At 37.6% G+C, this 14,261-nt stretch overlaps 1 protein-coding gene across 9 annotated transcripts in view; it reads left to right on the forward strand.

Moving 5' to 3' along the window:
• The window catches only part of DLG2 (discs large MAGUK scaffold protein 2), a 1,159,208-nt gene that overhangs the window by 772,322 nt on the left and 372,625 nt on the right, over positions 1-14,261 (forward strand). For all 9 annotated transcript variants that reach the window (XM_040630955.1, XM_040630959.1, XM_008704379.2 and 6 more), the window contains one exon: positions 9,318-9,386. In XM_040630955.1, the coding sequence (XP_040486889.1) occupies positions 9,318-9,386 (69 nt within the window). The remainder of the gene's footprint in view (positions 1-9,317; positions 9,387-14,261) is intronic.

A 14,261-nucleotide genomic window follows, 5' to 3' on the forward strand; every position in this document is an offset into this window, starting at 1 on the left:
CATCTATATCGTTGCAAATCGCAAGTTCTCATTTTTTAATGGCTGAGTAATATTCCATTGTGTGTATATATGTTTGTGTGTACATACATCCCACGTTTATCCATTCATCTATCAATGGACACTTGGGTCATTTCCATATCTTGGCTGTTGTAAATAATGCTGCAATAAAATAGGGGTACATATATCTTTTTGAATGAGGGTTTTCATTTTCTTTAGGTAAATACCCAGTAGTAGAATTACTGGACCAAATGGTACTTCTATTTTTAATTTTTTAAGAACCTCCATACTGTTTTCTACCACTTTACATTCCCACTAGTAGTGCATGAGGGTTCCTTTTTCTCCACATTTTCGTGCTAACACTTGTCATTTCTTATGTTTTTTTATTTTAGCCATTCTGACATGTGTACGATAATACCTCATTATGGTTTTGATTTGCATTTCCCTGACGATTAGTGATGTTGAGCATCTTTTTATGTGTCTGTTGGCCATCTGCATATCTCCTTGGAAAAATGTCTATTCAGGTCCTCTGACCATTTTTAATTGGATTATTTGTTTTTTATGTACTGAGTTGTGTAAGTACTTTATATGTTTTGGATATTAACCCCTTATGAGATTTATCATTTGCAGATATTTTCTCTCATTTACTAGATCACCTTCATTGTTTTGTTTCCTTTCCTCTGCAAAAGCTTTGATGTTTTGAACTGCATATGATTAAGTCTTTCTAGATCAGTAAACTTATTCTTGATAAAAACAATTCTTTTTACACACTCGTATTTCATTTTGTAACATTAAATTACATGATTATAAAATGCATATAATAAGAATAAACAGAGTTGAGAACAGTTACAACTGAATCTTAGTAAACATACAAGTCATATGGAAGGAATGAAAATATATGGGCCATGAGCATTCCACTTGCTGTGAACACTGGTGGAACACTGGTCAGCTTGTCACTGGAGATGGAGAGGACTGGTTAATCTCTAAAAAGATGTTGATTAAGAGAGCTCAGTAGTTGGGATGCCTGGATGGCTCAGTCAGTTCAGCTCAGGTCATGATCTTTGGGTCCTGGGATCGAGTCCCACATAGGGCTCCTTGCTGAGTGGGGAGCCTGCTTCTCCCTCTGCCTGTTGCTCCCCCTGCTTGTGCTCTCTCTCTCTCTCCTCTCTCTCTCTGACAAATAAATAAATAAAATTTTAAAAAATAGAGAGCTCAGTAGTAAAATTTGTGGACTGAACAATTAAGCTGGAGGAGGATCGGTGATGATTTGCTAACAATGTTTGGTCCTTGTCTCTTATCAAAATTAATAATTTGCATGAAAAGGTAAAAGGCATTCTCTCATATTTGAAAATAATACAAAACTACACGAAGAAGCGAAGTTCTGTAATGGCTAGCACATCTTAGATGCTCAATAAATATTTATTGAGTTGAATTGATGACCTAATGTTAGCTCAACTTTAAAACTAGATCAAAATTAATACCGTTAAATTTTTTTTTATTCGACAGAGATAGAGACAGCCAGCGAGAGAGGGAACACAAGCAGGGGGAGTGGGGGAGGAAGAAGCAGGCTCATAGCGGAACAGCCTGATGTGGGGCTCGATCCCATAACTCCGGGATCACGCCCTGAGCCGAAGGCGGACGCCCAACCGCTGTGCCACCCAGGTGCCCCAATACCATTAAATTTGACAGTGGTGGATATTAATTAATTATATTGAGTTTCCAAAAACCATCACATACAAGTATGTGATGAAATTGATTTCAAACTATTTGATATCAAAACTACATGAGATGTTGGCTTGACCGTAAATTTAACAACACAATTAAGGAAACTTTAAAATTCCATATTATCTTGGGCTCCTCTGGAAGGAGTATGGAATGCAGTGGAGGAAAGTCAGCATCTCCTGGCACTCAGCCCTGGTCTGAACATATCTGAATCTCAGAATTCATTTCTAGGTTCTACAGTTTATGTAAAAATCAGAAGAAAAATGGGGTGCCTGGCTGGCTCAGTGTAGAGTATGTGACTCTTGATCTTGAGGTTGTGGGTTCGAGCCCCACATTGGGTGCAGAGATTACTTAAAAGTAAAATCTTTTTTAAAAAAAGAAAAAGGGGCACCTGGGTGGCTCAGTTGGTTAAGCATCCGACTCTTGATTTCAGCTCAAGGTCATGAGATTGAGTCACGCATCAGGCTGTGTGCTCAGCGGGGAGGCCCCTCCCCGCCCCCGCCCCCTCTCTCCCCTTTTCCCCCCTCCCCCTCTTCCTTTGCCCCTCCCCCTGCTCATGCGCACTCTCTCTCTCCCTCTCTCTCAAATAAACAAATAAATAAATAAATAAATCTTTAAAAAATAAAAATAGGAACCCCTAGGTGGTTCATTCGGTTAAGCATCTGTCTTCCGCTCAGGTCATGATCACAGGGTCCTGTTCCGGCTCCCTGATCAGCGAGGAGCCTGCTTCTCCCTCTGCCTGCCATTCCACCTGCTTGTGATCTCTCTCTCTCTCTGACAAATAAATAAATACAATCTTTAAAAAATAATAAATAAATAAAAGAAAAAAAGAAAAATGTAAGAGTATAGAGAGAAAGAAAGCTAGGACTCTTAATACCATCTAATAAAGAATCAGAAGTGTGAAGAATGTTTGTTAGAAAAAGTAGAAGATGCAAGAATATCTGTCCTGCAGTGGCTACTGTGGATGTATCAGTGCTACACCAAGAAAAGGAAGAACTTTTCAATAGGTACAGCTGTTCCACTGTAGATCATATTTCCCATATGTGTAAGCTAAGCTTGTACAAAATCAAACCCAATTATATTCCTACTGCCATCGTCCAAGTTTAGGCATTTATTAATTTCCTTTCTCATGATGATTTGCCATTGGTCTACCTGCTTATAGACTCCCTCCTATTCCTTCCACTGTTGAGAGTATTTTTAGGTTTACCCTTCTGAATCATAGATAGTACCATATTGATCCCCAACTTTAGAGAGCTTACCACTGCCATCAAGATAAAGTCCAGACCTCTTGGTATGGTATTCATTGCCCCTTTTCATCCACCCCAGGTCAATTTCCTGTCCTCATCCCTGGCTATTCTGCTGTGGCCAAGCCAAACCTTCAAGGTTTCCAGAGCACAACATATACTTTTGACCCTCCATGACTTTGATCATACTCTTCTAGCTTCTCAGAAAGTTTTCTTTCCCTTCTACACCATTTAAAATATGTATACATCCTTCCAGATCCAGCTCAGATGGTTTGTCTATCAAATATACCTAGAGATTTATTGAAAAATGTTAACTATATTCAAAAGAGCCCACATGGTTTATTTGATTTTACCAGCTTTATTATCAGGTATTTATTGAGTGCTACACTATTAAGGAATTGAAGAGTCATCCCAAGCAACTAACGTGATCCTTGGTACATAGTAAGTTCCCAATTAACATTTGTTAGATGCAACCAGAAGATATAAATAATTATACGAGATAATTCATGTTAAGTATCAATGAAGCAATAGGAGAGATATCCAGCTTCACGAGAGAAGGTAATAGTGTTTTGGTTATGTTGCATTTGAGGTACTGGTTGGATACCCAAGAAGACATACACTCTTCTTTTTAAGAATAATGACAACTTAATGCGTGTATATGAAGATGGGGAAAGTAGAAAAAGAGAATAAATAAATATTAAGAGAGATCAGATAAATGATAGATACAAGTATTCAAGAGAATGTGAAGAGTTAAAAATGACAAGGAGAGATGAAAGTTCTTCAGAAATGTGGGTGAAGAGTGAAACAATATTGAAAACACATCAGGAGGTATTTGAGTTGGATAGGACTTTACAAGGCATATTAAATATGTTTATTGTTATCAGCTTCTTAATAAAAGACCCAAAAACCTTTTTGTGTTCTCCATAAAATGACATCGTTTTAACGCTACAACATTTTGGAAACACCCTTTATCCTGTCTCTTATTGCTTTAGAGTTGGAGAAAATTAAAAAGCCATTTATCACCGCCATCTAGGTCCTTTGTGTTGCATGTGTAATAAAACAGTTTCAATTCAGATGCTCAACAAAATTTTAATTTCACACAGCAGTAGGATTGCATCTTTCAGCACCATTCAAATGTCATTTTCTTAGGCAATAACCAGAGTCTTTTACTTGTAAAATCAGAGAGTTCCTGGAAAAGAGATTCTACTGTTCTCTGGCTCAGTCTTATTCAATGACGGCATGATTTTTAGAAGGGCAATAGGGCTGTTACCTCTCTCTAAACCTTAAAAAGTCTTGGTAAGATTGATCTCCACAGTTGCCTGATTTGCCACATTAGCCAAGCTGCCTAAGTATAGAGTGGCGCCCCAGGATTTCTCCCAAGTGACAGGACTTTGTCCCCAGCATCAATGCTATAACATGCTACTGAGCCTTCTCGTCCTGCTCACCCACTTTTCACTGTCACTCAAATGCTCATAAATGTCCAGGGCTCACTAATAAGGTGGTGTGCCTAGGACAGAGAAGTCCCTCTTTGAAATTATCTTCATTAAACAAAATGATCTTCAAAAGTCACTGACATGCAAGTGGGACAGATACAGTGAAAATAATGGGTGCTATTTTATACAAAACAAAACGAAACTGAATCCGTGAGATTCAGCATTTCCTAACAATATGTGTGGGATCCTCTACCTGAACTAAACACAGAGCTTTGCTTTCACCTTTCTATAAGGCAACATTGTTTGTCTCAGAGGAACAAGTGCTTTAGAGCCAGCAAACATGGGTTCTGCTCTTGCTATCTACTAGCCGTGAGACCTCGGTCTTTAATTTCCTTCAAAAACAGGCATAATGGCTAGCTCTCAATGTTGTTATGAAGTTTGAAAGAGACAGGGCATGGGGTCTTACAGGTAGATGGAACTCAGCCCACGGTTTTCATCATTCAGAAAGGCATTCATGAAGCATATTCTGTGGATCAGCCCAGAGCTGAGAATGTGCAAATGGATAAGCCTTTCTCCTTGCTCTGAAAACACACATGACTTAGCAGTGGGAAAAAAAAGTCATATAAATAAATGGTGGTGATTCTCAGTCCTGGGTGCTATTTTGGATGTGTGGAAAAGATAGGATGGTGCACAGAACAGCGTGTCAACTGCGCTGGGGTGGTGAAGGAAGCATATCATAGAAGGCTTTACAGAATAGACTTTAACAGTGTCTAGGAAAATGATAGAAGGAGAATGACGGCCATTTGTTGATACGACTGGGCTTTTTTAAGACCAAGATATTCTGAGCACTTAGCTTTCCAGTGTTAAAAGCTTGACATTTTAGCTGTGCTTTCCTCCCCTGCTGCTTCCTGTGGTTCTCAGAATTCCATCTGGCTGGCCTCTGCCTGAGGAGTTGAAAGGGCCAGGTGGTGGTTACCTGTCATTTGTTAGTCATGGTAGAACTAGCAACAATACTGTCTACGCAGTCAATAATATGGAATGCATAGAACCGGCTTGGTTCCAAGGAGAAGATGTTCAGTGTTTTTTTAAAAATACCAGTTATTATCACCATCTGGTAGCTCCAAACACCCACTGCAAGTGTTCCCCATTCAAGACCTGCTTACACATTGCTATCAGGGAAAAACAAAAATTCCCTTGTGTCTGTAGGTGTTGACTATCAAATAATTCACTGTATTTGTCTTAGTAAAGTAAAAGGGTAATTACACGTTGTAAAAGGCTCTGTTTGTTCAAAATTTACACATTAGGAGAAACTGGCTGACTTTGCATGTGTAATATACAAGGAGTCAAATTCTATGTGCACTTCAAGGTATATTCCACATTTAATTTAAGTGTCATTAAAACTTTAAGAGGGACATTACTGCGATAATTTAGAGTAATTTAGAGTAGAATAGTTTAAGGTAGGTAGTGATAAGTAAAGAGAGATTACTGAATATTTCTTTGTTTTAATTATATGAGCTAGGCTAATGGTGAGGAAGCTATCGGAAATTCCAGTTACTCATTCATCTTGGTTAGCAGGCATCATTGATCTTTACCCAAAAGGACTGTTGGTACTAGCTAAACCAGTGTAATATATATGGTAAAGGAAAGGATTAAACAGTTTAAACAAAATAAATACAATTAACAAGTAAGCATATAGAAAAAAAATGGTCATTTTCACTAATGAAGAAATACAAGTAAATCTGAAGTATCATTTTGTACTTGTTATCAAGTTTTTGAATTATAGTGTTAGTGCCTATAAGACTTTGGTGAAACTGGTATATATATATATATTTTATATTATTTAAAAATACATTAAATGGAAGATATATATGTGTATGTGTGCATAATATATATATATATATATATACACAAGAGGCAATAAAATGGTTCAAAGTTTTTGAAAAGTAATTAATAACATAAATCAAGAACCTAGTGAATGTTTCCATTTGGGGAATATAGTCAAAGAAAATTATCAAATAAGAAAAAGTAATTGATATCATTATGTTCATGAAGCATTATTTATAATATTAAAACAGTAGAAATAACCCAAATATCTAACCACAAAAGAACAGTTAAATAAAATATATCTTCAGAGGAAGTAACATTATGTAACACTGAAATAGTAATTATGGAGACCCTATAAGAAATGATTGTAATATAATGACCAAATGCTGGATATAAAGCTATATATGGTCTGTGTATATAAAACTTTATGAAGCACATGTTGTCATATAGAGAGTCAACAACAAAGCATGGAAAGCACACACACTTGGCAACAAGATAGGCTTTAGTTTGAATTCTGGCTCCATATTTGCAAGCTATTGATTTCTGATAAGTTTTGTGTGTTTTGTTTTTTTATATATAAAATGTGTCTACTCATACATACCTACAGGACAACTACAATAATTAAATTAGATAATTCTGTAACATCTGAGACAGGTGATGGAATTATATGCGATTTTTTTAAACGTTCTCTTATTTTGATTTTCAATAATTTTATGTTTTTACAATAGAAAATATATTTTAATTTAATATTGATTACCAAATTTTTATTATACTCAAAAATACACAGCTTGTGGAACTGACTATAAGTAATTATTATTATTTAGTGCTAAATATGTTAAAATACACATTCTGCTAAATCATATTAGTTTATTTAACAAACACTTTTATAGCTTTTACCATATAACAGACACTGGTGTTTTTTTTTTTATGTTTTTTTACTATGTTAGTCACCGTACAGTACATCCCTGGTTTCTGATGTAAAGTTCGATGATTCATTAGTTGCGTATAACACCCAGTGCACCATGCAATACGTGCCCTCCTTACTACCCATCACCAGCCTATCCCATTCCCCCACCCCCCTCCCCTCTGAAGCCCTCAGTTTGTTTCTCAGAGTCCATAGTCTCTCATGCTTCATTCCCCCTTCTGATTACCCCCCTTTTCTTTATCCCTTTCTTCCCCTACCGATCTTCCTAGTTCTTATGTTCCATAGATGAGAGAAATCATATGATAATTGTCTTTCTCTGCTTGACTTATTTCACTTAGCATTATCTCCTCCAGTGCCATCCATGTTGCAGCAAATGTTGAGAACTCATTCTTTCTGAGAGCTGAGTAATATTCCATTGTATATATGGACCACAACTTCTTAATCCAGTCATCTGTTGAAGGAACAGACACTGTTTTAAACATTGTATTCACTGAATCCTTATAACAATCGCAGGAGGAAAGTACTATTACTATCCTGATCTCACAGGTGAGAAACTAACACACAGAGAGCTGTAGATCACTTGAGGAAGGTCACATTGGTCCAGGCGGTGGAGCTGTGATTTTAACTCAGGCATCTGGCTACAGGGTCCAGCTTCTGAACGCTATGCTGCTTTTCCACTGTCAGTCAAACATGTTCAGGGAACCTGTATCATGCTCGACACTATGAAGTATGCCAGGAAACAGAGGGGCACAGTCCTTAACTTAAAAAACATTTTCTAGTTTTTAGCTACAGTGCCCAAATTCTGCTCCCTCAACCACAGATAAATGTCATCATGTCACAACTAAATGGTATTCACAGAGGGATACCACTTCTCATCCATAATGACTGAAGTTCTGGATGAAAATCTGGAGCCTACAGCTTGGCTCTCTGTGACAATGTCCATGTTTTCAGAAGTATGTGCTGAGAAGTTGTGGAGTTGTGTGAAGGTGTCTAATGTTCTGCAAACATCTGACTTGGGTTTCTTTTTATTCATATATTTGTGTATATAGGCCTTTATAACCTGTGTGTGTGTCTGTGTGTGTATATATGTATATGTATATGTGTGTATACATATACATATATACACATCTGTAACTAATATTACAAGATATTATAAGATATTAAATCAGTACTACAAACTAAAATTATACACTGAAACACAATTTTATCATACATTTTAACACATGGGAAATCCACAAAGCATTACTTTTTGGTGCTGGATTATTATTGTACATATCTCAGATGAACCTCTAATTGAAGAGTATTCTGAGACTGCAAAACACATTCTTACAAATCTGAAAAATTGTCACCATTTGGGAGATGATATAACATGATGGTTAAGAATAATGGCTCTTGAATCAGACAGTTTAGATGCTATCTCAAGCACAGGTATTTACCACATGACTTGGGACAATCTTTTAAACCTCTCCATACCTTAGTTTCTTCACCTGTTAGGGGGACACTGTGTAGCTCATAGGATTGAGAGAAGTAAACAAACTTAGAAAAGGGATTCAAGCAATATGAGTGCTCAGTGAATGATAAACATTATCATTTTTATTTCAACTGCTTATCTGTAAAATCAGTCGTATTACCATGCAACCAAAACAAAATATGGATTTACATTAAATTCTAAGGTTGGCATGCAACCAGAGGTCTTGTTTTTTGAGTTTTTGTGTTCATCCAACAGCTGAATTATTATTAATTTTACAAGAAAGTGTTGCAAGTGTGAACTAATATGAAAACTTATACTAATTAAATACTTCTCCATTTTTCAAATCCACTGTTTAAAAATGTGTTATAAAAATGTTCTTCATTTGAAAAGTAATACACTGTATCATAATGAAATTATGAAAATTACCTCTTCCAAATATTTTTGTTTCTTTTCATGTCTTTTTGTCATTTCAAGGTTACTTTTGAATAATACATGCTGAAATCAAATTATAAGGAAATATTAACCCTTTATCTGATAGAGTACCAGATTTTGGTGGATGATTCTACTTATCACCAAAGAACATTTAATCTCTACTGTATTTCTTTCAAGATTGTTTCTTTTCTTGACAATAGGACTGATTAGAATGTGCAAAGACATTTTAAATAAATGATCTGTGTTTGTTTTTTCTTTCTTTTGTGCAGCCATTCTCAACACAGCACTGCAACCCGCCAGCCTTCGGTGACTCTCCAACGGGCCATCTCCCTCGAAGGGTAAGATAAGAATAATAATAATACTAATAATACTTCTCTTAAACTAAACTGCAGCCTCATCACTAGGGCATAAAGAAATTTTCTTCCTTCCTTCCTTTCCTTTTTTCCTTTCTTCCTTCCTTCTGTTAGCAAATATCTATAAACTTATATTATATGCCAAGTACTGTGCTAGGTACTATGTTTAACAAGTCAAATAAGATCTCTTCTTTCCCTTCAGAGGGCTCATTGTTTGTTGGGAGTGGCAGAAATACAGACACATACTTGCATCCAGTGTAAGCATCACAAAGGAGATGCATGTTAGGGATTAATGGAAGATCCAGGAAGGACACCTGACTGAGAATGGTCATCAAAGAGGGAAGGGAAAGCAGGTCAGGATGGTTTCAGAGAAGACATAACTCTGGAGCTAAGAACTGAAGCACCTGTGGATATTTGCCCCCACAGACACTGGAAGGAAGGGTACTCTGAGCAGAAGAAAGGGCATGTGCAAAAACATGAACACATGAGCATGAGGTGGCATAAGGCCATTAAAGGATTCAGAGATTCGCCTAGGCTATGTGAAGCAGTGGGGCAGGAGATAAGAATGCAGATTTTGCGGGTGCCTGGGTGGCTCAGTAGGTCAAGTGTCCAACTCTTGATTTTGGTTCAGGTCATGGTCTCTGGGTTGTGAGATCCAGCCCTGTGTCAGGCTCTACGCTCAGTGGTCCTCTCCTCCCATTTGCACTCTCTCTTGCTCGTTCTCTCTCTCTAAAATAAATAAATGAATCTTAAAAAAAAAAGAATGGAGATGTTGGCTGGGCAGGCTTACATGTAGGGGACTTAGTATTTTGTATTTCTGAATTCCCCAATCAGATAAAACCTGGAGGGGCTGGGGGGAAAGGGTTAATATTTCCCTCCACTTGTTTTATAATTATATCTGGTTTAATTGAGAACATTTAATTGATTGATGTATAAAAATTAAGTCATTTTACTTCTCCAATATCTGTTACCAGTTTTGTTTCAACCCTATTTCTCAATGACGTGTAGGCTTCCTTAATGGCATTTCAATTCAAATCCCTAACTTTATTATTTATTAGTCCTTTCTATTTTAAAATTTTATGTTTTATTCAGACCTCTGCCCCTCCTTCTAACATAATTAGGACTTGGGTTCCACCAGAGTGTTCTGGAGTTGACAGGGATATGATCCACTCTGTCTCTCATACCATCCCTCTAGATGGTCCTTTCTCTTAGATTTCTCCTCTGGTAGTATTGGGGCAAAAAAAAAAAAAAAAAGGAAACAGGATGTGGTACTTCCTCACCATTCTACTGTGGCTGTTCCCTTTCTCTTGGTTATCTCTGGTGATATAGCCTGAATGTGTGGATAACCAAACATGCACCAATGTTGGGAGACTCCCACAGCTCCTCCAGCTAAGTGATCCCCTGGGAGACCCAGCTGTCTCTTCCACAGAAGCCCTAGCAATAGCACACTGTGCCCTCCCCTGTTCTCACCACTGCCTGAACCATAACAATCTCCCATGCCCAGAGTCCCATGTCTTATCTGTCCTCAGCAGCTTCAAATCTGAGGCTTGCAAGCCAAGCAGCAGCCATCTTTCTTCCCCCTCAGGTGGAGCTTACCAGGGACAGTCCTTACCTCTTTTCTCCCTGGCTGACCTTCTTGTCTTCTGTCCCCATGGTTCTTTTCTATCCTGGGTAGCAATAGGGCAAAGCAGCAGACTCCATGGCTAAATGGTCATCCACCTGGGAGAGAGATATTAGTCTTAACTTTTAGAAGAACATAAATATTGTAAATACTTTTCATAGAGTGTCCTTTCCTGCCCTCAGCTAAGGAAATACCTTGCAAGTCCCCAAACCTATAGGGAAAAAGTGAGCAAAAGGAATGTGGCCTCTCCGTGAGCACTGCACCCTCCCTGAAAGGACACCTCCTTCCCCTGGTTGCCCTCCTCTTCTGTTTGTGATGGTAAAGAACATCAAACCACTTTGGTTCCTCTAGAAAACAAATAAAAACAGAGAGATAGGAATGGTAGGCTAAATATGAATTTAGCTCTGGAGAATTAAGTAACTTTTTTCTCAACAGGACAGTATCCTCATTTTAACATTTGTTCTAGTCCATTAAAAAAAAAGGCATAGGACATTATCAATCGATATGTCACAACATTTGGTTCTGTAGTAATATTTAAGGTGGTCTAGATTCTGGATCGTAGCCAGACTCCCTGAGTTTAAATCTGGGCTCAGGAATTTACTAGCTGTGTGACAGCAAGTTGCTTGGTTTTTTTGTGTGTTTTTTGTTTTTATATGCCTAAATTTCCTCATCTGTAAAATGTACATACTTAACAGACTTTCTCTCAAGAACGAAAGTTATATATATTATTTTTTATAATAGTACTGGCATAATATGTGTGTTTGCTATAGTATAGTATAACGTTCATTGCTGTTATTGTTCCACATAACATATACCTAATTTATCAGGCAGAAGCATTTTGCATTTATATTAAATAAGGATTCATTAGAACAGTCAGGAATGGGTTCATCTCTGTGCTTTGGAGAGACATATTCCTATATACATAGGTAATAATCATTTGAGGAAGCAATCTAAATCACTGAGTTTGCTTCATTGCTTCACTGCTAATATTTATATATAAAAGTATTTTAATTACCAAGATGATACTTAAAGCTCATTAAACACATTAAAGAATAACATAAGCCTTTTCTACATATTGGCTTATCCTCAGCTCGAAAGGGAAGAATATAGGACCAGAATAAGAAACGCTCTTATATTTCTGGTGTATGTATCTCAGAAAGTTTAAGACAAAGACACCACATAAACATAGGAGGAAATAGTCTCCCCAGCCTGGGAACATTCTCCAGTTGCACTTAAGAGTGTTCATCAGTCAACACCTGGAGTGCAGGTGTGTTGGCCTTGTGAGTGCACCCTCCATGCCACCCCTGTCGATTTCTTCTTTCTGGAAAGTGTCCTAGCTTAGAAAAACTATTCCACAAAACTTGCTGGTCACTTTCTCCAAAGGACAGTGATCAGTTTTGAATTCTGCATGTTAAATCAGACGTGTGGAACAGGAAAGGAGAGGACATCCACAGTTAACAAAGGACTGGGACAGCATTCTATCAAGGAATCCTTGACAGGGTTAGGATTTGAAGAAGGGAGCTCATCATTAAAGAGATTGATTACGTTCAAAATGTGCAACTGTTGGGAATAAAATAGTTCAAATTTGTGGATATTCCTTCAAGGGAAGAGAAAAGAAACTAACATTTATCAAGTGCTTATTAGGTACCTGGTATGTTTTCATTCTCTCTCTCTCCTCATCCATCTATCTATCTTCTCTAATTTTATTTCCCAAATAGTCATATAAAATAGGTATCCTTTTTTCTGAATCTTGATTCTCAAAGAGGTTAAGTAATTTTCCCAAGGACACCTACCTAGAAAGCACAGTTTGAATTTGAAATCAAAATAAACTCTCCAGTACAGCACTGCAGCATGAAAAGGCTTTATTGAGCTGGAGAGCACTAGTCACACCATTCAGGATATGTCAGACACAGTGAAGAACTTCCTGGGGCTTCCATTTCAAAGTGATAAAGAATCAGAACTGACTCTAAGCCTAGAAATCATTAAACAGAGCTAATAACCCACCATTTGGAGTAGCTCTGGAGATCCATGTACATGCTAGATAGCTGAGCTGTTTGCGGTAGAGGTGAGGGTGTGGGGACTGAGCTGCCCACTGGTCTCTACTTCACCTTCTTTGTGCCTTATGAAGACTTCCCTTGGCAGGGCACAGAATGGCTGTCGGTCCACATATTGGTCATTAACACAGAGAAGATTTCTTCCAGCTAGTATAAATAATGGCATTTTCTTCTTAAGCCATTTCCAAATCTTTTCCTTCTTACTTTCAGAAGCTGATTAGCGATTAGCCAATAAATATTTTTTTATCCTTTTGCACTACTTTCCACTTTAGTGCAATGACATCTGTGATAACCACAATCACTAATTCTAATTCTCTGCTAAGATGAGACAAAAAATACAAAATCCTTCCCCTGACTTCCTAATACAAGGGTAACTCTTTTTCTTTTTTTTTTTATTTTAATGATTTTTTTATTATATTATGTTGGTCACCATACAGTACATCCCCGGTTTCCGATGTAAGGCTCGATGATTCATTAGTTGTGTATAACACCCAGTGCATCATGCAATACGTGCCCTCCTTACTACCCATCACCGGTCTATCCCATTCCCCCACCCCCCTCCCCTCTAAAGTCCTCAGTTTGTTTCTCATAGTCCATAGTCTCACATGTTTCATTCCCCCTTCTGATTACAACTTCTTAATCCAGTCATCTGTTGAAGGGCATCGTGGCTCCTTCCATGATTTAGCTATTGTGGACAGAGCTGCTATGAACATTGGGGTGCATATGGCCCTTCTCTTCACTACGTCTGTATCTTTGGGGTAAATACCCAGTAGTGCAATGGCTGGATCATAGGGTAGCTCAATTTTTAACTTTTTAAGGGACCTCCACACTGTTTTCCAGAGTGGTTGTACCAACTTGCATTCCCACCAACAATGTAGGAGGGATCCCCTTTCTCCACATCCTCTCCAACAATTGTTGTTTCTTGCCTTGTCTATTTTTGCCATTCTAACTGGCGTAAGGTGGTATCTCAGTGTGGTTTTGATTTGAATTTCCTTGATGGCTAATGATTTTGAACATTTTTTCATGTGTCTGTTAGCCATTTGTATGTCTTCATTGGAAAAGTGTCTGTTCATATCTTCTGCCCATTTTTTGATTTGTTTATTTGTTTCTCGTGTATTGAGTTTGAGAAGTTCTTTGTAGATCTTGGATACCAGTCCTTTATCTGTAGTGTCATTTGCAAATATA

This window comes from Ursus maritimus, unplaced genomic scaffold (assembly GCF_017311325.1).
Source record: "Ursus maritimus isolate PB19 unplaced genomic scaffold, ASM1731132v1 scaffold_16, whole genome shotgun sequence".
Classification (NCBI taxonomy): Eukaryota; Metazoa; Chordata; class Mammalia; order Carnivora; family Ursidae; genus Ursus; species Ursus maritimus.